General features: G+C 46.0%; 1 protein-coding gene across 1 annotated transcript; it reads left to right on the top strand.

The window, feature by feature from the left end:
* Nucleotides 1–10,006: 10,006 nt before the first annotated feature.
* ARX (aristaless related homeobox) lies at nucleotides 10,007–20,493 on the top strand. Its single transcript, XM_070943340.1, has 5 exons — nucleotides 10,007–10,199; nucleotides 11,370–12,042; nucleotides 14,504–14,549; nucleotides 17,138–17,463; nucleotides 20,253–20,493. Exons 1-5 carry the CDS (start codon nucleotides 10,007–10,009, stop codon nucleotides 20,491–20,493), a joined length of 1,479 nt encoding a protein of 492 aa, XP_070799441.1.
* The last annotated feature ends 3,939 nt before the right edge of the window (nucleotides 20,494–24,432 follow it).

Genomic DNA, 24,432 nt, shown 5'->3' with positions numbered 1-24,432 from the left:
TCTGGGAGCGCGGGAGGACCCCTTGCAGGGCCGACCTAAGGATTTTGTACAATATCTGGATGATAAAATAACTCAGATTCGGGAAGACTTGGCCGCCAACTGGGTTAGTTCAGACGAGATGACTGAGGCAGGCCTTGAGAGTGTTATCTGGGAGGAGTTCGATCCCGTGGCTCCCAAGGACGTGGACAAGATCTTGGGACAGCTGAACGCGACCACATGTTTATTGGACCCGTGTCCCTCCTGGTTGGTGCTGGCTTCCCGGGAGGTTACACGAGGCTGGCTCCAGAGGATTATCAATGCTTCTTTGAGTGAGGGTGTCCTGCCGGCCACCTTGAAAGAGGCAGTGGTGAGGCCTCTCCTCAAGAAGCCATCCCTGGATCCGGCTGTTTTGGCTAACTATCGTCCAGTCTCCAACCTTCGCTTTATTGCGAAGGTTGTTGAGAGTGTGGTGGCGCGACAGCTTCCCCAGTACCTGGATGAAGCTGTCTATCTGGATCCGCTCCAGTCTGGTTTCAGACCTGGGTACAGCATGGAAACGGCATTGGTCGCGTTGGTGGATGATCTCTGGAGGGCCCGGGATAGGGGTTATTCCTCTATCCTGGTCCTATTAGACCTCTCAGCGGCTTTTGATACCATCGACCATGGTATCATGTTGCGCCGGCTGGAGGGACTGGGAGTGGGGGGCACCATTTTGCCGTGGTTCTCCTCCTATCTCTCCGACCGGTCGCAATCCGTGTTGACAGGGGGGCAGTGGTCGACCCCAAGGCTGTTTGTGGGGTGCCACAAGGGTTGGTCCTCTTGCCCCTCCTATTCAACATTTATGTGAAGCTGCTGGGTGAGATCATCTGTGGTTTTGGGGTGGAGATCCATCAGTACGCTGATGATACTCAGCTGTACATTTCCACCCCAGACCATCCCAATGATGCCTTGGAAGTGATGTCCCAATGCCTGGAGGCCGTGTGGGTCTGGATGGGGAGAAACAGGCTTCGACTCAACCCTTCCAAGACCGAGTGGCTGTGGCTGCCAGCGTCCCGGTATAGCCAGCTGACGCCATCGCTGGTTATTGGGGGCGAATCATTGGGCCCCATGGAGAGGGCCCGCAACTTGGGTGTCCTCCTGGATGCACGGCTGTCTTTAGAAGGGCATATGACGGCCGTGGCCAGGGGGGCTTTTTGTCAGGTTCGCCTGATACGCCAGTTGCACCCCTTTCTGGACCAGGACTCCCTACGCACGGTCACTCAAGTACTCGTCACCTCTCGTCTGGACTATTGTAACGCTCTCTACATGGGGCTCCCCTTGGGGTACACCCGGAGGCTCCAACTGGTGCAGAATGCGGCCGCGCGGGAGATTATGGGAGCGACGGGGCGCTCCCATGTGACTCCTCTCCTGCGCGAGCTGCATTGGCTTCCGGTGGACTTCCGGGTGCGCTTCAAGGTGTTGGTGATCACCTTTAAAGCGCTCCATGGCTTAGGGCCAGGGTACTTACGGGACCGCCTTCTGCCATCAATAGCCTCCCACCGGCCGGTTCGCTCCCACAGAGAGGGCCTCCTCAGGGTGCCATCGGCCAGACAATGCCGGCTGGCGACCCCCAGGAGGAGAGCCTTCTCTGTGGTGGCACCTACCCTATGGAACAATCTACCCCCAGAGATACGAGTGATCTCCAACCTCCGGACTTTTCATCGGGCCCTAAAAACTTATTTTTTTCAGTTAGCCGGTCTGTCTTGATTTTAGGGTTAGTTTTAAATTTTTAATATTGGTTTTAAATTGACAAGTTTTAAATTATGGGCCAAATTTATAAATTATTTTAACTCTATTTTTAACTGTAATGTTATGTATAGATGTTTTTATTTTGGCTGTTCACCGCCCTGAGTCCGAAAGGAGAAGGGCGGTATAGAAATTTGAATAATAAATAAATAAATAAATAAATAAATAAATAAATAAATAAATAAACACACAATTAGTTTACATTTACAAGAGCATAAAACGTTCTTCTGTGTTGCATGGATCCCGAACACCTTTGGAGTCACAGGCATATCTGGAATTTTGAAAGCATGATTAGAGACATTACTAGAAATTAGTGGATGTGGTGAACAATGCTAGTCCCAAAATAACCATTTATCAGAAAAGGATTTTCCCTACCACCCCTTATAGCTTCCCATTTGATCCCTATCAGATCAGGTGGTATTTGTCAGTGGAGAAGTAAAATGCCTGTGGGGTCTGTGTGGGATTAGAAATGCAATTTATGCTTAAAGCTGGAGTTTTCTTACAAATAAAATCTCATTCAGTCAAACTTTACTGCTGATAATTTCATGAACATGTCTGTATAGTTTTATGAGAAATGATATACAAGTAATATGCTACTGACATCTTCCAGGATAGTTTGTGCGCTTTCCAGTCATGCTTACAACCTTGGATTTTCCTAAAGTTCTTCCATTCAACTTCCCACTAGGTCTTTTTTTGAGATCAGAGAAGGGTAATTATGTGCTGCCACCTAGCTGGATACAATGGCATGGTAAACTAATTTAAAAAAAACTAAAATTGGGGGTGGCAATGACCCTTATAGGCATCAAGATATATATTGCTATCTCCAGCAGTGGTCCTAGGCACAAAACTGGGGACTCAAATTATGTACACTAAGCCTTGCATAAAAAAATATGCAGCCGTGCAAATATTTTAAAATAAAAACAACCCAATATTTTCGAAGACAGCCTTCTTACCCTCAAACATATATATTTGCAAAACTCAAACAAAATTATTTGGAACAATAAAACTGAGTTATTTGGCAAGCTCCCAGGATTGGAAATCCCAGAAAATCAATGCTGTCATATGGTCACGGGTTGGGGGAAGCCAAAAGCCAAGTAAATTCTGACAAAATAATGATTTATAATTACTCTTGAGAAATTTTTATCTCAAAACCAATCCTTAACATTTCATGTTTTCTCCACACACACATACATTTACTTCCATATATAACTCATTATGTTATATATCTATTTTTATATGTTTATCAGATATGAAATGTTTACTATTTTTTTTGTAATTGCAGTATCTGATGTTGAGATAATAATAATATCTGTGGCATACAGAATTATTCAGACCTCATCATCATAACTGTCCTTGATTTCTAGTCTACTTCTATTTGAAATTACCAAAGGTTCTATGAATCTTATTGAATACATAGAATGACAACAGCAGTCCTTGCCCTATAACCTGTAATAGTCAAAATCCCCTATCACATTTTGGCTCTCTAAACTGTCTAAGCCCAATATTTATCGTCATAGTTTTGAAGAATGCACATTTCTCAGTGATTCTAGGCATTATACAATATAAAAATGTCAGAACAATAACAAAATAATTTTTGTCATTATATTGATATAAACTCACTAAGGTTTCAGAGTATTGTCTTTCAATCTTTCCTGTACATGCTACAGGTTGGCTGTAACACTGAGCTCCATTTTGAAAATGTGATGAACATCCCTAAATAATAGCAATGACATTTGTAGAAAGTATCTTTTGCAGGGAAAGTAGCAAAATATAGATATGCATGGTTGGGTTTTGAATTCCACTGATTTTTATAGTTGCAGACAACTTTAATACAATGTATAAATGTTATACTGCACTATAATGGAAGTTTTATTCCTAGAACTGTAGGGTCAGTCAGCAAATTCCCAGTCAACAAATTTGTCAGGTTTTATAGCATGGCTTTAATTAATTCAGTTTTCTGTCCCATATGCAAAACCTAGCAATTCTGTTATGCCTATAAATTAGTCAATCTTACAAGAAGGGCATACCATACAAAAGATAGAGAAAATAGTGTTTATTTGCAATTCATTTCTGTTTTATATTAAGATGTTTAACGTGATTAGAACTGAGATTAACTTTTATTCTCCCACAAAGACTGAAGGATCATAATTTCAGACTATAGGCTTCAGTCCAAAATAATCTGATCTGGGAATAAATCTCTCTGGAATTGAACAGGCTATACTTCACAGGATTCCACTGTCAAGACTGCCATCCCAATTGATGCATTGGTTTACACATCACATTAAACCAGAGCTTCTTTAAAAAAACAGTTTGTTGAAGATACCACTGTGGTGTCAGTTGTTCATGCAATAATCCAAATCACAATGGAAATGTCCGTACATTATACTAAACTAGAAACAAAGAAATCACATTATGGCTTAATCAAATCAGCCAAGGAAGAGAATTGTCTGTGAATTTTGCAAGCTAGGAACTTACATTCTCACTGACATCTTAATTATGGTGAATTTTTAGAGGCATCTTTTCTGTTTATACCAGCACTTTAATTAGAAAGATAAGAGAACAAGGCAAAACAATAAATCTACTAGTGCTCTTTACATGTCATGCAGTTGGAACCATGTTTAATATTGGAAACTGCACACACAGACATGCACACACATGCATGCACACGCACACAAATATGGTGTTTCATTACACTAATAGGAAAGCAAGCTCATTAGCTATAACCTTTATGCTTACTCTTTGCACTCTCCCCAAAGGCAGCCTCCCGATTCCTTGAGATATTTAAAACGGGAATAGGAAATAAATTATACAATTACTTAGCCCATTATACAATTAGCTCACCATAGAGATGGAAATCAATCTATCTTCAAAAACATTGCTCTGCAAGGGGGATGGCAAGGTTTATCAAATACATATTTTTACAAACTGATCTTTTTACAAATAGTTCCATCACTATTCATAGGATAGGATAGGATAGGATAGGATAGGATAGGATAGGATAGGATAGGATAGGATAGGATAGGATAGGATAGGATAGGATAATTGGAAGGAAACTTGGAGGTCTTCTAGTCCAACCCCCTGCTTAGGCAGGAAACACTATACCACTTCAGACAAGTGGTTATCCAATCTCTTCTTAAAAACTTCCAGTGTTGGAGCAATCCTTGATTAGTTTCTACCCATTGCTTCTTGTCCTACCCTCAGGTGCTTTGGAGAATATTCTTTTTCAGTCTGTGTCCTGGCAGACACATATTTAAAAGTACATTTAGTCCTTTAGAAACTGATGTTTGGCTTTTATTTTTTTTCTCTTCCTGATCTTTTCAACTTCTTTCTTTAGGAAATATTTTTATTGGTATTTAACTACTTGTAAGCAGGATTGCATCTACAGAAATGAATGTGTAATGGCCATTAAGGGATAACAACAACTTCCTATTTTTAAATCTTATTTATTCAATTATTTAAATTCTTTAAAAACAAAAAGAATGGGTTTTTTCCTTAAAAAGTAAGAGATTTCTGACAAAAGCAAAAAGTAACAGGATTTTTGTACAACCAACAAGAGGTGATGAGATCTTCTCCCAGCTGAGAGCAGACTGTCAAAGCTGAAATGCTGCTGACTCCTTCATACATCATACATCATACTTAAGCGGTCAGTAGAGGGGACGTGCATAACTGCACTAATGTGCCTATCGTCCCTGTCATTGTTTTTTTTCTTTTATTCTTGTTCTCATTTTTGTTTGACAAATTCTAATAAATAAATAAATGTGGGAATAAAAATATCTTATATTTGGAATTTTTTTTCAGGAAAACCAATGAGGAGTTTTCCACCATTTGAACTAACATCTGCATGACCTGTGGATTTAGATAGCCAAACTTTTGGTTGTGGAATTCCTACACATGTGTAAATCCAACACATAAAGGTCAGTATGGAATCTTGTTTAAAAGGATATGTGGAAGAATAACTGGCATCAGAAATTGCTTCTTGAAACAGATTACAGTATATTTAAGCAAACACGTTTTCTGATCTTCACTTCTGGCTACAAGTAAAAGGGAGGTACCACTTTTAGGCTCTTATTGAAATCAAGAAGATGTTCAGCTTTGCTGGACAAAAATTTCATCCTTGTATTGCATTTCATTCCCCCATAAAAACATCAGTGCTCAGAGCATTCTGCAATTTCCTTTCCTAGTGTGGCTCATGGAACCTGGCACGAGCTTCATCGTGCCAGGTTCCATGAGCACTTCAACAAGCACTTGCCTTGTTTCCAATCATTTTGCATGGGCAGAACTCTGAACTGAAAGTAAACAATGATTCTCTTTCTCAAACCACTAGCAGAGGTACTGAAGTGGAAAGCCCCACCTAAGGCTGTTCTCAAAGCAACTTGCTCCTGCCTCACCCATAGCTGTCAGTATCCCAAGTCCTTGACTCTGATTGGAGGAAAATTCTTACCTCCTCAGAGTAAAACTCTAATCATTTTGTATCATTTGGATCACTGCACTATTGTTTCCCCTGCACTCCTCCAAAAGGTTACAATAAGACAGTTCCTGGGTTAAATTAGGATTAGTGGAGGGAAAAATAGATGGTTAGGGAAAAGAAGTTGGCAGGAAGGCAGGAAGGGTTGAGAATCCAGAAAACTAAAAATGTGCAGGGGAAGGATCACCTGGTTGTAGGGGATTCCAGAAGCGGATAGATCGTCTGCACCAGTTCTGCCTTTGGGCCTTGCTTGTTTAATTGTTCTGATGGGTATGTGGGGGATCTCTACGGAGGAAGTTGCTGAAAAATCCTTAGGAATGTCGACGTCCAAATTATCGAATGCGGCGTGTAGGCTGAAGCCCTCGCCTTCCGCGGTAAAAACGGCTAGACTCGAGATGAGCCGCTTCTCGGCTTCCCGGAGGGAGAAGTAGCAGACGGGGCTGATTTTTCAGCTTCTACCACATCTAGAAGTAGAGCCTTCTCTTTACTCAGACAGGCCAGCTGGATGGAAACGCCAAGCAAAGAAGCGTCAGCTTTGCGCCGACTTAAGCAAGTGAATAACTAAAAGAAGTAAATGCGGACAAATCAAAGGAGTTTCATTCCCTTTGGCTGACTGAACATTAAGAGTTTTTCCGAAAACTATCGACACTTTCACTTCCCTTTCTTGTCTTACCATGATCGCTCTCACGGGTCAGATTGATGTTGGGAGTTTTGAGAGGCCCCTGGGAACAGGATGAGGAGCAACAGAATACTAATTACGAGATTCAGCATTTGGCCATTTGAGGGCGACCCTGTTTTTTATTCAACAAACTGGGGTGGGGGAGAGCCATATCTAACCCTGCCGAGCCCAGAGGATGACGGGCCTAGAGGCTGCTCCTCCGGCGCGGTGGGCTCAGAGGCGGCCAGGCAGCGCTCGGAGCGTGGCGGCGTTGGCGGCTGGATGCGCCGACAATAGTGGGCCATTCTGCGCCGGGGACCGAAGAGTCACCGCCTGCCCTGAGGCCACGTTAAGGGTGGCTCTGAAAGGCGAGGGGAGAATGGATACTGCAAAACAAAACGCGCCCGCCAATTACCCGGTTCGCCCGGGAGGCGGAAAAAGAAAGGCGAGTGCGGAGCGGAGGAAATTGGTCCTCAGAATGGAGCCTTTCCGGCGGAGCAAAAGGCACCTGAGGGCATTCCGGACTGACGCTCTGTTGACCCAAATCGTCCTCCGCCGGCCGCCTTCTCCTTTCAGGCCTCGGCGCTCGGGACGGGCGGGAGCGGAGATCAGGGCTCCTCTGGCCGCTCCCTTGAGTGGGATCGAGGAAGAGGAAAATGCGCAGAGCAAACCCGCCTCTGCGGGGCCCTTCTACTGGCAACCGGGCTGCCTCTCGCAAATAAAATTCCCTCGGCAGGCAGCGATTGGTCTCCCGACTTATTCGCCCTTCGGGAGGAATTGACGCTTGCCGCCCGATCCCGCCCTTCCTTAGGGAACGTCTCCCTCCTCCCACCTCTGCCTCTCCTCTGGAGGAGGAAACCGCCACGGTGGAATCGCCTCGTCCTTAAGAGTTCTATTGAAATGGACTTCGACGTTCAAGTTTCACTTTTTAGCCCGATCACAGTGGTTGAATTTTGGACTTTGCAGTCCAAGGTTTATAGGGGCTTTTTAAAAAGTCCCCATGAAACCCTTCCCCGCACAGATAGGTGCCAAATGTTGCTACAGCGGAAAGAACTTCAGACTTTTCCAGGGCAGAGGAAGGCAGGGCGTTTAGGAGATGAAACCAAGCGCCAGCGAAACCGCGGCGTGAAAGTATCCCGCGGAGAGAAGCGGCTGGGAATCACTGCGGGCTGCGCATGGAGCAGCTGGGGTAGAGGAATCGAGAGGAGAGCTCTTTGGAGACGAGCCTCCTTGGGGATTGTCTTTCAGGGAAGCGGGCGCGGTGCTCCCCTTCCTTCGCTTCTCTACTTCGCCGCGAAACAGTTTTGCTGCCACGGCACCGGAACGCTGCTCTCCTATTAGCATTTCAAACAGTCATCCAGATGTTTATTACAGTAAAAGAGGGCGAGTGCACAAGAGAGATTCCAATTATAAATCCTTATATTTTTAAATACGAACTGTAAGTGATTCAAGTAGCTATCTTTGTAAAAAAAAAATTGACACGCTCCGAGAGAGAGGTTCAGTGAGAAGAAAACCAGGTCTGGAATTTTTCCCTTGTCCCAAACCTGGATTTCAACCATAGTTTCCTTGCTCCTTGCTGCTCTCTCTGCCTGCTTTTCTCTTTGGAAGGTAGCGGGGAAACTTGCCCGATAAAAATAACTGCAGAGCAAATTTGCAGTCTTTGGCACTGATCCTGACCGTCTGAGGAAAATACTCAGCGACCTTCAGTTCCTAATCCATAATGCTTCCCAGATAGTCGCTTTGAAACAAGATGTCATTGACCCTATTATAGTTTTTTTTTTTTTAATGAACTTGCGCATCGAGGAAGCTAGCTGGAATTACCCATCAGTTCCTCACAGTGCCTAAACTGTTTCTGATCTCGGGTCGTTTTGGTTCTTGCATAACAGCAGCGAAAACGTGTAGATCAAAAAGAAAGAGTTATTTTAGAAAAAGTGAAAGGCTTTTCCCAGTTGCCCAATTTTAATCTTTAGGCAGGGAGCCTTGGCCTCTGTCTCAGGGGTGAATAAATTCTATAGCTGGGTTCCAAATCCCCCAGTTTGATTATTTCAGTGAAGGCACCGTTTTGTGCCAACTATGTTCGTTTTTAATCTTAGGTAGATCCGGATTTGCTTTGAGGAAGGAAGGAAGGAAGGAAGGAAGGAAGGAAGGAAGGAAGGAAGGAAGGAAGGAAGGGTGGGTTATGAAGATCTGTGTTTTATAATTCCTACCCACAGGAATTATAAAACATATTACCAACAAGTTACATATTACCAACACATCACAAAATCAAAATAATATGCTGATTCGGATGACCCGCCAAGTTTTCCCCTATCAATTTGTCGGCTGCTTTATCCTCTTAATTGTAAATGGTTTTTTGTCTAGATAAATATTAGTGTATGAACCTTTACGGTCTGTATGTGCATTCTGAAGTTAAGGATGCAATTCTAAACGTAGTGCCCAAGAAATAACTATGATCGATTTCTGAATGGGTACATGCGGGTTTGCACTCTGAATTACTATTAGGTTTGCTTTGTAAAGAAAATCAGCGACTGAAAGTAATCCAGTGATTCATTCAAAAATCTAAGTCTCAACAATTTATTTCTTAAAATTAATAATGGGAAGCTATCATGAATATTGCAATTAAACTTGTAACCAAAATATAATTGAAGCAAACAAGTTTCTACGTTAATCAATGCAGTCGAGATCTGTTGTACTGTACATGGGATAATCCTACCCATTCCTTGTAGCATTAGGGGAGAGGGGGGTTGTCTTTTCCTTTTCATGGAAAAAGTGATTTAGTTCTTCTTGCTAGTTGCAGCAAGAAGGATGTCCAGGAAAGCCACCCAACTTGGTTCAACCTGTACCATTCCCCTTCTCCACAATCCAGGCCGCATTTTGCCTTGGGCTGAAGCCAGAGGCTGCCCAGCCTCTGGCAAGAGCCAATCAGAGGGCGCCTTACAGCACGTGGAGGAGAGGGAATCAAGAGCTAAGCGATTGCAGCGCAGTCACTACCCTGGTTTCTCGTGTCCTGGGCAGGAAGAGGGGCGAGCTTCAGCTGCTGCTTAGTGGGGGGAGGGGTACCAGCCCCAGCCAAACTTCAACCCCCGCACGGCCCGGGAGAGTACAAGCAAGCCAAAGCCATGAGCAGTCAATACCAAGAAGAGAGTTGCTCCGAGAGGCCCGAATGCAAAAGTAAATCTCCAACTTTGCTCTCCTCCTATTGCATCGACAGCATCCTGGGCAGGAGGAGCCCTTGCAAGATGCGGCTGCTAGGAGCAGCTCCTAATCTGCCGCCTCTGGCCAACCGGACGGAGCCGGACAAGGCCGGGCAAGGTGAGAAGGGTGGAATGAGGGTGGAAAAGGGAGGGAACGTAGCTTCGAAGAAATGAAAGGCAGATCCCTGTCTTGCCCGCAGTCCTGAATATCACCTGATCCCTTCCACTCCACCCTTGGGCCAGGGATTGTATAGGGAGAAGGCGCTTCTACGGTAAGTAACTGGGTCCCAAACTCGGGCAGTCCCAAGTTGAGCAGTCGGACAGTTGAAGGCCGAATCACGTTCCGAAGAACTCTGCTCCACATGTGCCCTGTTTTAGTCTCTCTCTCTCTCTCTCTCTCTCTCTCTCTCTCTCTCTCTCTCTCTCTCTCTCTCTCTCTCTCTCTCTCTCTCTCTCTCTCTCTCTCTCTCTCTCGTGCACCGGGCTGAATCCTAGCAGGGTTTACGCTACTCAGGGAGAAGGCGGAACCGGGGGCGGGCGGGGGGGGGCAGGGGGGGAAATGGATGCAAATTCGAGGGTCTCTTTTTCTGCTCTCCTCACTTTATGGGTTTGTACGGGTGGCGTTGTGATGGCAAATGTTAACCATTGTCAAGAGTTCTGTGCCGGTATTTTCTCCAACTTGGCAGCGCCTTTGCCTGCCAGGCCTAGTTTAAAGGACATCTGGGTGACGGCGGGGGGCACTCCAGTTCAATGTCTAAATCTTGTAGGAAATTAGATGTTTCGTTCTGATTTTCCTCATGAAGGGAGAGAGGAAGAGAATTCGGCTTCTTCTAAACCACTTTCTCACCGGCCTGGAATTTCAGGTGGGTCAAGGGCCATTTCTTTGCTACCTCCAAAGAAATGTGGAAATTAATTTGACAGAACCCCATAGGTGTCAGATGCCAGCTGGAGGAGGGAGACTCCCTTTAGTTGGTATTTGAAGGTAATAATGTTTGAAACCAAAATGAGGTTGGGAGATGTTCTCCGGCAATGCTGTTTGCTGCTGCTGCTTTCAAATATAAGCTTATGAACAAAACGGACTTTGTCTGTTATTACAGAAACGGGGGATTGCCTGGATTCTAACGGAATTCCTTTGGGTTCTATTGACTCAACCTAGACAGCTGAGGAGGAAGATGGGCAGGTTGGGATGACTGGCGCTGGGACTTTTTCCAGGGAGGGGTTCCTCTAGCCAATAAGTCCATCTGTAGCTACTGGACTGACGACCCGTGCATTTCTCTGTCTCTGGCAGGACCAGGCAAGGGCAGCCCGCCCGATTTCGAGATGGGCGAGCTGCATCTGCCGCCCAAATTGCGCCGCCTCTATGGGCCTGGTGGGGGACGATTGCTGGCGCGGGCCGAGGCAACCGCCTCGTCGTGGGACTCTCTCAAGATCAGCCAGGCGCCACAGGTCAGCATCAGTCGAAGCAAGTCCTACCGGGAGAACGCGCCCTTTGCGCGTACCGCTCGTACCCTCGACGACTTGAGCAGCCCTGGAGGTGGCGGCGGCCCCGACGGTAGGCCAAGCCGAGGGGAGGAACTGCTAGAGGAGGATGAGGAAGAGGAAGAGGAAGAAGAGGAGGCCGAGGAGCTGGATGAGGAGTTGGACGAGGACGACGAACTGCTAACCGAGGCCAAAGATGCCCGACGGAGCTCGGGGTCCGCGGGTGGGACTGGAATGGGGCCTGCGGCGATGGGAAGCGAGGATGCCGGCGACTCGCCCAAGGAGGAGCTGCTGCTCCCTACCGACGAGCTGGGCGACGGCAAGGATGGTGAGGACAGCGTGTGCCTGTCTGCGGGCAGTGATTCCGAGGAGGGGTTACTCAAGAGGAAGCAACGCCGTTATCGCACCACCTTCACCAGCTACCAGCTGGAGGAGCTCGAGAGGGCCTTCCAGAAGACCCACTACCCAGATGTCTTCACCAGGTAAGGAATGAATCGTTGAGACAAGCTAGTCTCCAAGCGGCTCTAGGGTGGGAAGGGGTTTCTAGGCCAGGATGGAACTTTTAGGAATGAGGAAAGAATTGCAAGATCAAGAAAGGCGGATCGACTGGGCATAAAATCCTCTCGGCGAAAGTTTTTAAAATATTTGTTTCGGGTTTTATCTGTACAAGATCAGAAGGAAACGAAAGGAGGAAACAGGTAGGCATAAGAAAGGGTACTGCAAGGCTGGAAAAAGGGAAAGGATTTGAAGAAGAGACGTGCGTCACGGGTCTTCTTCGGGTCGTCCTCCACTTAATTCATTTTCGTGCCCAGCTTTGCTTCTCCCCTTCCGCTATTACCGTGCTTTGGGCAGTCACCTTTCCCCAAATTCAGCGGCCTTTACGAATTAGCGTGCCTGGCTCTCCTCTGGACTTCAGGCGCTAAACTAGTCTGCTAGGTGTGGCCGAATTTTTGACCACATCGTTGCAAAACCAATCTATTTTTGCCCTGAGCCTCTGGCTAGGCTGTCAGGTATCAATTTCACAGTTTTCCGTTGCTGCCCTCTCAATGGAAGTCACATACATACAGATAGGAAAAGATCAAAGTATTCCGCGTTCGAAGGCTAAAAATATGGAACGAGGCGGCAGCGTTCGGCCAGAGCATTTTGGCAGAGTCTGCAAGGGCTTGCTTGCCTGCTCGCAGACGGTAGTAATTTCTGGACAGGGTCCGGAAAATAGGAGATGGAAAAAAATGAAGCTGGGGACTAGAAAGCCGTTGCTATTCTTTGGATGCGCCTCAGTTTAGAAAGGAAACTCCGGTCAAGCCGAGAATTACCGAATTTTCCCGAAGCGCTGGGCGGAACTTTCGGTCCCAGCCTCCATCCAAAAGTAAAATGGCTTTCTGAATATTTGCATCGAAAGGGGAAATCTTCGCCTTTCCTTAGCTTCAGATTTGCTTTGGGTGAGCTTAATTCATCGTATTAACCCTTCTGAATTGATAATTAATTAATAATATTAATCAATTAAGTATTCAGCCTTTTCCTTAGGAATTCCTTCATTTTTGCAGGAACGCAAATGCTGCCAATCTATTGCCAACAGATATGCAAAAGTAGGCACTGCAAATAAAACTCAATTCAGTCCCTTCCCTAAAAGGGCAATGAGGGGGGAAACATACTCATGTTGAACTACGAACTACCAAGTTCGTAGGCAATTTTCCTGGGTGCGAAGAAATTCTCCGTCTGTAAAATCGGCAGTTTACTCGGTCTTCTCCTTTTTATCAATTATCTGGGATTCTTCCTCTACTTTTCTTCTTTTCTGAGGAAGAGAGAAATAAATTCGTTAACCTACCACAGTGCATGTTATTTCCTCGGAAAAGGGGCTGCGTTTGGATGATGGAAAGAAACTGACGGATCCCTTGCTAAGGCGATTTCTTCACTAGCCTTTTATAGCCACTTATTCTGTACCATCAGTCAAATTCGGTTGTGGTGCTACAATGCCAATCTCGTCACTGATACCCACGCTACCTTTCTAGCCTAGTCAGAACCCAGAAAATCGCTCCGTCTTTTCCCTGGAAATGGGCCAGCGGAGCACACCAAGCAGTCTGATTCCAGTGCCAAAATCCCGATATATGAACATGGGGGTGATGTCGGTTTTTCCACTGCCCCGGACACACATCAGTGCAGAAATGTACTGGGTTCTTTAAATAGTTCCTGCAGATCGGTCCGGGGGCTTCCTTTTTTGCAGCCCGAAGGCCCTGGCTATTTTTTCTTCTCGAGTCCGGCCAGACTCCCATTTTGGCCGGCACTGCGCTTTTCTTCCGAGTGGAAGGAGAGCCAATTATCCCGGGAGTCGCCCGAATTTGAGGTAAACACATTGTGAGCAGTTCCCTAACATCCGAATGGTTTCCGATTTGCTTTAATTGTTGCAATAACCATCGCAATGAAGGGCTCATGTTGCAGCTCAATGGATCTCCCTTGTGCTGCAGCATTGTATTTGGAGGTGGGAGTCTTCATTAAAGGCCTTGGCTGGAGATGCCAGAGAGGAAGTGGGCTGGGGCTTGACTCCTTCTGGGGAACGCTGCCCTCTTTCTTTGTGGAGAAAAAGGGGAAAGTAAATTTAGCTTGGAGAAAATCAACAGGTAAAGCCTGTTTGGGCCATCTAATACCAGCCAGCGATCTTGAGGTTTAGGGTAAAATATTTCCAGCTTTGACCCAGGAACGGAGAGGAAGGATGGTCCAGAGAAACCTCAAAGTGTGGGATATCCCATCACCACCAAAAGATTTTAAGACAAAAAGCAGGGGCCTAGACTGATGTGGAGCTGGGCAGATGGGGTCGCTTTGATCTGAGCAAGAGAGAAGAAGTTGGAATTGAATTGAGCCTTCTGCAGTTTCTACCTCATTATGCCTGTTCCCGGACCCTTTTAGAGTTTCACCTGAGCACCTGTCTTGTACTTATTTCCCTCCCAGGGAAGAGCTGGCGATGCGTCTGGATCTGACTGAAGCCAGAGTGCAGGTGAGTCGAGTGGGGAGGGGTTGGAAATTGATGTGGGAGCCAGATATCAGTTGGACAGGGGAGCTTCTCAGTAGGGCAAAACGAAATGCTTTCATCATTGATTTCATCCTCTTGGATTCATCCTCTTTCGTCCACCCCAAATTAAGTTAAAAATTTGAGGGAACTGCAGTGCTTCTCCAATTTTTTTTCTTTCAGAGACAATGTCCAGGAGGTCCCCAAGAAATCTTCCTTTCTTCCCCACTGCAATTAACACTTCTGGCAATTTTTAGTCTCTCCAAAAATATCTCAAAGAGCAAGCCAGGCATGTTGGTGCAAGAGCAAAGAGGACTCAGAAGAGAACAGGAGGCTTCCTTCTCAACCCTGCCCCAATCTCTGAGAGCCAGCTACTGCTCCTGATTTCCTCTCCTTCCAGTGCAGAAGGGCAATCATACCCCCCTCCTCCCAAAAAACAGATGGCTCGGCCTTTGGGCTCTGTGCTGAGCAAATCACTTTACACAGAAAGCCAAGTGCAGCAAAAGCATCATAAATTCCATATGGCTCATTTAATACACAACAGCTTCTCGCATTAGAGGAGCTAATGAAGAGCTCAGTTCCCTCCTCTCTGTTGACACATTTCTCTATTGTCAAACAGAGATGTGACAGCAACTCAGGATTTTCAGCTCAGGGGAATGAGTCGTGGGAAAGTTAAATAACTAAAAAAGGGAATGAGCAAGAAACTGAGACCCCCCTTCCCCTCATCACCATCTTTCCTTCTCACCATCCCCTTTGTTCTCATTCATGGGAGAAGATGTAATTAAGGAGAATATGAATTATTAGAATTTTTTGGTTTACCTTTGGGTATACTCAGACTTATTAATTCAATAAGAGGCAGAATGGGGGGGAGTAGCTAATTGAGTTGGAAACAGGAAAGGCGCACTGGGAGATACCAACATTTTCATTGCCTTAATGCTGAGTTCCTGGGCTGGCCTTGGTAGGAGGGCCTTCTTGGAGGTGATCAGAGCAAACCAGGCTATGCAAGGAAGTAACATTTTTTGCCAGCTATAATGTTTTCCTCCTTTCTCTTTCCCAAACTCTTTTATTTGGTGGAAGTGAAATCAAAATTCTTAGAGAGCAAATTCTAATTTCCTGTTCCTTTCACATTGTTGTAATTGTTAATGTGACTATGCTACTTAAGCTACATCACTTTACAACAGGACAAAAGATGCCAATGTCTGATATAAAATAACCTTACTTTATGGAAATCCATTTAGCCAAGTTTTGGTTTAAAAACATAGGAACGGACAAAGGTTTCTCTTTTGCTCTTTCTCAGGAAATAACTAGAGGAAGGGCAGACTTGCAGAGATTGTTAATGATGCTGCAGATGAATAGCGGCAAAATATTATTTACTGTTATTAATTTTCTCAAGTATCAAAGTCTTCAACATGTTTAACCTGCCACCTAAGTTGCCAAAAGCATTCAAACATTTGCCAAAACCTTTGGCACTGAAAAAGGGAAGGATAGAGAAAGTTACATGTAAAGTTTTAACGACATCAGGAAACATTAGATATTGCTTATTGAATATTGCAGCATGTGTCTTGCAGTATTTACTTCCAATTCACTATCCCCACTCATTGGTGAGGCTACCAGAGGATGGATGGGAACTGCAGATCTAGAGCAGAGAGAAAAAGACTACATCAGAGAAACTCCTCCAATAGAGAACCAATAACAAAGTGCCTATTTCTACTAAGAGAAATGTATTTTAAAAGCTCATTCCAATGGCTCAGTCGGCTTTACAGGGACAGATAAAGAATAGACATCAGCAGAACATAAATAATCAGAATAATTTATTATTTATATACCGGTATGTTCAAGAGTTTCTTTATACATTGAAGACAGGAGGACGATGTATATTTACCAGCCAGGGCTAAGAGTCTAAATCCCCCCCAAAAAGGTAAAAAATAAATGCTGCATTAATGATATCATAAAAAGTAATTGTAGCCAGTTGGATTTTTACTTTTGAATAGGAGAACTTGAGAATAAATCAGTGTATGCCTCTATCTGTTAGAATCTTTAATTTAGATGTCTGCGCTGCTGATTTCGCAGGAAACCATGAAAAAGCTTCTCAATATCTTAAATTTAGGTGACTTTCTACCGCTGTGAGCTTTTGTTTTGGATTTATACAGAGTGAAGAAACTTTTGGTCCATTCACCCAGCAGCCTTGGTTTACTTTTCTTAATAAGAGGACCAATTTGCTTCGCTTCCTTCTAGAGAACAGATGAGAAACCCATAGTCTATTAGACAGATTTCATAACTGTTTCCAGGAGATGGAGGCGTATTTCTTTCTACCTCTGTGAGAAAAGTAGAAAGGCGCTAGATTACTGGGTGACTTTCTAGAGTAACTACGCAGGCAAGCTTTCCCCTCTTCCCCTGGCTGGACGGGTCTGGCGAGGTTAGGAACCGCTCTTGTTGGCTGTCCTCCGCAATGTCTCAGCGTGGCCCGGAGGCGGGTGATCGGGCTTCTGAAGATCGTTTGCTGGCCGCCGAGCAGCAGGAGCAGAAAGGGCCGCGTTTACTAATCGCCTTGCCCCTTGTTTTCTTTTGGCTTCCAGGTCTGGTTCCAGAACCGGAGAGCCAAATGGCGGAAGAGGGAAAAGGCCGGTGCTCAAAGCCACCCACCCGGCTTGCCTTTCCCTGGCCCGCTGTCGGCATCTCATCCGCTCAGTCCCTACCTTGATGCTAGTCCTTTCCCTCCTCACCACCCAGCTCTCGACTCCGCTTGGACGGCCGCCGCCGCCGCCGCCGCCGCCGCCTTTCCCAGTCTCCCACCTCCGGGCTCTGCAGCCTTGCCCCCCAGCAGCACCCCGCTAGGCCTCAGCACTTTCCTGGGAGCGGCTGTATTTCGGCACCCGGCCTTCATCAGCCCAGCTTTTGGCAGGTAAACTCCCCTCCCCGCACCTGGTGGCTTTCCAATTGGTCAGCAGAGGGCCACAGAGGAGGTGATGAACTTGTCCCGCGGCACAAGGGTAAAGGGGGGGGATTTCCTAGGAGTACGCATGGGCTGTGTAGATCCAGAAGAACCTATTTCTGAAGTCAAAGGGGCGGAGCTAGGGGCAAGTTGATTCTTGGGGATCCTACGGATTTGGAACACGGATATTAAAAAAAAAATCTAAGAATTCTCAGTGCCAAGATTACATCCATGAAAGCTAAGAATGGGGGCCCGATGTACCCTTTTCAACCTCACAGATTTGCTGTCCAGCCCTGGCTGCGATTACTCAGAAGTTCTCTGTACCCAATGTAGGCTTGGCTGCGGTGTGAATGGTAGTCCAACCTATTCACCTCATGTAGCTAAATAATTCCATTTGGGAGGCTGTAAGAGTTCAGTCTCTTTGGGGAGGGTTGCACATTTCAGGAGTTATCGTTTTTAAAATTATGGATTTGAAGGAAAAAAAAAACTCGTGCGAATCACGTCTGATTTTCTATGTTCTAATTGGACAGCGATTTATAAAAGCTTTGGCAAGTGCGTTTCGACGATTTAAGTTTAAACATCTGTTAGAAGTTGGGTATCCTCCTCCCCCAATGATTTGGAGGTTGGGAATTATTTCCCTATAAGTGTGTTTTACTCCAAATGCTTACAGAAAGAACTGCAATATACATTGACATTAAGTGGGAAGAGGGAAATCACAGGTGGGCCATATTTAATTAAACTCAATGCAATTGAAAACTCTTGTGTTCAAGAGAGACGGCCAAGTTCCTTAGTTTGGGGGGCAATCAGCCCAAACTAGAAAAAATATAAATCAGACAGGGGGAGGGGCGATATTGTAGTCACATTTCCTTAGATAAATTCAAACAATGAAATAAAAAGCCTGTAGCTAATTAAATAGAGAAATTGTCTTCCAGTTATTAAAACTGGAAAGATGAAAATACAAGGGAAATATTAACAGGAGAACAAAAGGAAAATATATTCATTGGGGTACGACGCCACTTAAAACAAAATTATCTCTTGCAGGAGGAATGGAAATCCTAGTTAAATTAAGATTTTAAGGGGCGGGGCATGTCTACCAATGAAAATGAAACTATTCCTGCTTCCCCTCCACAAGTAGAGTGATTCGATTTCCCAAACGTTACTGGATTACTACGCCCCCTAATGATCACACTGTTCCCGCGCTTTAATGCTTTTCTTTAAACTCTACGTAGCCTGCTGTTTCAGCTCTCTCTTTCCGGCCAAAAACATTGAAAAATTAGTTTTAAAAAGCTCGCTGAACATATTTTAAAGGGCAGCCCTGCAAGTGAAGGAGCAGGGTGGGTGTAGGGAGAAAAAAACCTCTCATCCTCTTGAGCGAGATTTCCCTTTGCTCTTAACACAACGTTTTTAGGAAGGCGTCCAGGCGATTTGAAACGGCTTCTATCTACACCTATCAGATTCCCCAGAGCTGCAAGACTAAATGCTAATATTTCCAACCACGAGGTTCCCAGCTGAGAAAGACTGGTATTGCAGGTCTACTCCCCCCCCCCGCCCCCCGCAGTTGCTCTCGGCCTCCATTCTGCAAACGAAAGCCTAGCCTAGTCAAGGCCAGGGCGGCCATTCCGAGTTGAACTGTATAAAGCCTCTCACTGAGCACGGCGGGTGAGCTGGGGACAGAAGCCACTCCAGACGGAAACCAGGCTCCAACCCCGGCAGCCTGTCCCAGAGCCTAGCCAGTTTGGTCTTGGTTGGTCCCTCCCGTTGCCTTCCAGGCCCGCAGTTCAATTCCTCGCCGCGCTGATGTCAGTAATCACCTCCTTGGTTAATGGAGAGCTCGTGTCTCTCGACGTGCCGGTCAAAGAGGGTCAGCTGAATAGCACCGGGAGAAACGCAGGCGAAAAAAGGAGAACGGAAAGCATGCCGCAGATTGGGTCATTGCTAGGGGTTGCCGGAGCGTAATTGGAGTTCCGCTGTGAGGCAATCCGCTAGAACGGCACTCCCCGCTGGGGAGGGGGATCTGCGCGGCAGCGAAGCCGAGAGGCGGGTCCCGCTTTGGGCATCCGGGCGCTGGGAACTTTCTCATAAGACGGACGGGGGGGGGATGGTTTGTCAAAGACGGACACCCTAATTAAGAGGGCGAGCGCAAGTTCGGCAGACCGGTTAAGGTCTATCGAAAGTCACCCCAGTCGTAGGTTGGAGGAAGGGGCAAGAAGAGCCGAGGCAGCCAACATCTATCTTGTTGCCTAGCCTCGCTCTCCGTGCAAGTCAGTTTCGACCGATTGCTAGTTTCTTGAAGCGAACTACTATCGCCAATACACGGCCTACCTACCAACCTACAAACGCGACTTTGCCCACCGTCATCGAGGTTTTTCAATCTTCCTCTTTCTCGAGCCTCCTCCCACAACTTTCGGGTTCAGAAGGGCCCGCCAAGGCTGTCCCGTCAGAAGCGTGCAGAGTTGCAGGCCGAAGAGGCGCCCTAAATAGGGGAAATGCGGGATTCAGTCCCCGGTCCGGGAGGAGGCCAGAAAGCGGACAAAAAAAGAGAGACTTCCTCGTTCTCCTGCGATTTCCCAATCAGGCTCCTCCAGTTCGAGGTTGGCAAGTTGTCGCCTTCCCGATTTTTGGAGCTCTGAAAAGCCGTCCGTCCTTCAAAAAGAATAAAATTGAAACCGAAATGGCAGCCCCCTCTCGCCACCATAAAAGCAACTGCGGGACTTTCGGCTATTTTAAGATTGACTGTCCTGCGTCTCCTTTGCTTGCAGGCTCTTTTCCACCATGGCCCCGCTGACTAGCGCTTCCACTGCGGCTGCTCTGCTGCGACAGCCAGCCCCTGTCGTGGACAACGCCGTGCAATCGAGCGGCCTCTCTGACCCGGCCACCGCGGCAGCGGACCGGCGCGCCTCCAGCATTGCGGCGCTGCGCCTGAAAGCCAAGGAGCACGCGGCGCAGCTCACGCAGCTCAATATCCTCCCCGGGAACAGCGCGGGCAAAGAGGTGTGCTAAGCCGCTCCCGTGGTGTTGGTGGGCGAATCGGCCGAGGCACGAATCCAAGACCAAAACGGGAGGGAAGCCAGTGGACGCACGCTTTCTGGAGGGGGACAGGAGGCGGGGAGGCGCCACTTCTGCGGCTTCCCTTGGGCCAATTCGCAGGAGCCCACCCTTCCTCGGCCGGGAGTTTTTTCCTTGCTAGATCGTCGACTTGGGTCAGCAAAGCACCTGCCCGAGTTGCGGGAGGCTGGAGAGAAGACCGGGAGGTCGGTGTGGTTTCAAAGAAAACGAAGGGCAACGGAGGCCAGGTTGCGCTCTTTGCCTAGGCTGTTCTCACCAGCCCAGAAAAGATGCTTGCTGACAGAGCCAAGGCTGGGTCAAAGCCAAGTAGAGCACTTGGGGAGGGACGGGTCTGGTCTCTTGTCCACCGATCACATCAACCAAGGGTTTTATAGTAAACCAAAGGGAAATATAACGCTAGCATATGGACTGTTTAAGTTACTATACTGTGATACTCGATACTGTACATACCATTGTTATTAAAAAATACGAAAAAGAAAAAACCCCAGAGCTTTGTATATTTGAAATGTTATATAATTGCACTCAGTGTAGTGTTTGTACAAGTTTGTCATTTCTGTAGATTTCTGTGTTCTAGATATTATAGGGACCCTAGACAAATATTTATGTACAAATTCTTTAACTTATTAATTGTAGTTTCCCAAAACCCCGAAAGAGAATTCCAGCAAGCCACAGAAAGGCCATCGGAAACGTACGTTTGTGTAATGTTGTTATTGCTCTCACTTTTCCTTGCGATTAAGTGGGAAAGTGTTACCCATAGAAAATAAATATATCTCTCTATATCCGCACGCTTATCAATAATTCCAAAAGCTACCTGGAGGTTCAGTGTCATTGAAAACGACCATGCTAATAATAACGGGGGGAGGGGGGCGGTGTATAAGCAGATGCAAAAGATTTAAGTCCTTTACAGAACTGGAGAAAAGATGGACTTTTCACAAATGTTCGAACTGATAAGTAGAAAAAGGCTTTGCCAAATTTTCCGAAAAAATTCTGACTTGAGTTTGGTTAGTGTAGAATTTTCACTCACTTGCCAAACGGCTTGGCTGGGAATTCTGGAAATTGTAGTCGCACAATAACTGGAAGATACCAAAGAGGGAAAGTAAGTCCAGAACTATGAGGTGGATGTAAAAGGCCCAATCCTGCTCATGTCTACTCAGAGGAAAGCCCCACTGAGATTTTTGGAAAGTGGGTGTAAGATCGTGGCCTACGCAGAAGTTTTAAAATAAGTTAACATCAATAGGAGTGGCCTATAGAGCCTTGGCCATATCAAATGCACTTTTTGGGGAGTAAAACCAACCCAGCATAATAAGAATTATTCCCAAATCAACATATTGACTATTCTAACAAGGAACGTTTACTCCATCCTTTTCAATGGGCACATTTTTCTTCCCCTTTAAATGTGAGCAAAGATGGTATGCGCGCGCCTCCCCCTTTCTCGATCCCTTTTCGTTCCTTCCTTCGCCGAAAATGTCTCTCCTCACAAGGGTGACTTTGGGAGGGACCTGAGAAGGCTTTTGCTTAGCGACCTCCATCCCTAGGCGTGGGCTTGTAGACCAGGTCGACCTGGCCCGAGCCGTGTACTAGCCAGTAACTGTGTGGAATGAGGAGCTGGAGGTGTCTCGGCGCCCGCTCTGAGCCCTCCTCACACATACAGGCTGGTTGAGGTATGAAACTGTGGGGCTGTCAGAGGCTGCTGGGCTGTATGGCCGTCTCTCGTGCCTGGAAATTTGGCGGGACTTTTCAGGGCCAAGCTCTGAGGAACATATCGGGTTTTTTTCTTTCCTCAGTCCCAGAGGCGGGAAGAAAAATGGCGCTATTTTGCCCCAGGCATTACTGGCAAAAGCGGCAGATGCTACCTGTCCCTTTCCGGGAGTCGGACAGTAGCCGCGGGTGAGCGCCCGGCCCGATCTCTCCCTTTTCCAAGCCATTTGACCTGCCATGGAGCTGAAGCAAATCGCGTGAAATTGCCTCCAAGGATTACATCGCCGTCCCATTGAAAAGCCCCTGAGCCCCTGGTTTACCAACCTCCTAATCCCTGTTCACTCGGCTGCTGAAAACACCCCCCCCCCGGTGAAAGGGCCCCTATTCTTCCGCAGCTGGGGGGGCTTTACAGTCGGCCGTGGCGGACGGAGCTCGCGCGCTTCAAAAAGGAACGTCGGTCTTCACCGGATTAGAAGAGAACCGGGCTGTCACGCCTGACAAGCCCTCAAAGCCGCCACCGAAACTCACGACCTTTCTCTTTCTTGGCTCTGTGGCAGCGGGGAACACCTAACGGGCCCTTGCGAGAGCTCACTAGCTTTGAATGGGGCTCCGGCAAGATAAGGAAGGTAAAACAAGGCCTTTCATAAATCCCATTTAAGGCTTCCCAGGAAGTTTCACAAAGCTGAGCTCCCTGCTCTCTTTTCTTTTTCTAAGACACTTATCTCTCTCCCCTCCCCCCTTCTGTACATCCAAGGGCTGTGTTTTCTGAATAAACTCAATGGTGAAAAATGGAAACACCATTTCACTTTGGGTAATTCACCAGAAACAACTGAAGCCAACTTCTCCTAAATTGCTTCTTTGTAAATTGATGCCATATATGGATATGAAATGGTTGTACAGTACAACACCTTTCATGTATGCATTACATATTCCCATTGCCACTTCCACCCAACATACACATACATATTAGGTCAACTAACAGGAAATGAAAGGAATTGATCACTATACATCAGCACTCCAATAACCTAAAACAGGCCATGGCTTGCCCATTAAGGAAGACTTTTGGTAAATGTTACAAAGACAATTTAAGAAAAGGCTTCACTGACATGGCTCTAATGGAAGGCCTCTATGGTGAGAATGGCAAATTTTCCTTCCGTGCATATTACTCTTCTCAGAATTTACTTTTATACACATGTAGTGGGCTCTTCAGCATGTTTGTTTTTATGAACTGAAATTTTTTTCCAAATAACCATAAATTTAAGTGACACCATCTTATACACATATGCATTTTGAAGTATATATATTTAAAAACACCATAGGTACAAAAATATTTTTATACAAAAAAAGAACATTTGCCCCTGGACATGATTAACAGTAGAGTTTGAAGTGCATGTTTTACTTTAAAGAAAAGGGAATCATTATCAAGCCATTATGCATTAAGAAATGTCACTCAGTCATTTTTATTCATTCTACAGAAATCATTGTAAAAGCCAGAATCATACTTCTGCAGGCAACAATTTTGTTCTGCAGGGGGGTTATTACTCTGGTCCCTTATTAGGATCTATACTACTGCCAAGCAATCCTATAACCATCTCAAAAGAAGTTTACCTTCATGTTATAAAACCAGTAGTGGTATTTATACTGTGCAATAATTAGTGTATTACTTGAATCTACTAACAGGTTCATTTTATCTCTTCACAAACCCTCTAGCCTGCTTATAGAAAGCTTGTGCCTCCTTTGGTGCTGTTAAAGTGGTAAAAGAGTGAATGAAGGCTGGTAGCACTCTCTCTTTTTGCCTTGCCTTAATTCCCATCTCTTTTTGCTCTCATCCAATTAGTGCAGTGTATTAAGCAGTTTATCATCTCATAGTCAGCTATTGAGAGAAACAAGGCGAACACTTTGCAATAGAGCCTGCTCTCCTTTGACACCCTCAGGTACTTACATATTCCACTGTGCTATGAATAATAGAGGAAGAATAGAGCACTAATTCCCTCATCAAAGAATGCCTTGTCTGCTGCTTTGCTCAACAACACCATTCTGATCAAAAGAAAAGCAATAAAGCTTAGCATAACAAAACGAAACCTACTTATTAGCTTAGTGGTTAAATTAATGCAGAGACGCTGCTATTCAAAACCAAGGTTTGAAAACAGCCTCCAACAACCTGATAATGCTGCC

Source organism: Pituophis catenifer, unplaced genomic scaffold (assembly GCF_029215685.1).
Source record: "Pituophis catenifer annectens isolate HBS135680 unplaced genomic scaffold, rPitCat1.0.hap2 SCAF_4, whole genome shotgun sequence".
Classification (NCBI taxonomy): domain Eukaryota; kingdom Metazoa; phylum Chordata; class Lepidosauria; order Squamata; family Colubridae; genus Pituophis; species Pituophis catenifer.
The sequence above is the reverse complement of the archived record's forward strand: the minus strand, read 5'-3'. Positions and strand labels throughout refer to the sequence as shown.

What these genes read in the sequence shown, in the direction of transcription:
- ARX (XM_070943340.1), top strand. Translation starts at nt 10,007, where the DNA reads ATGAGCAGTCAATACCAAGAAGAGAGTTGCTCCGAGAGGCCCGAATGC. An exon ending in GCCGGACAAGGCCGGGCAAG is followed by an intron (nt 10,200 to 11,369) that starts GTGAGAAGGGTG and finishes TGTCTCTGGCAG; the next exon opens with GACCAGGCAAGGGCAGCCCG. An exon ending in TACCCAGATGTCTTCACCAG is followed by an intron (nt 12,043 to 14,503) that starts GTAAGGAATGAA and finishes TTTCCCTCCCAG; the next exon opens with GGAAGAGCTGGCGATGCGTC.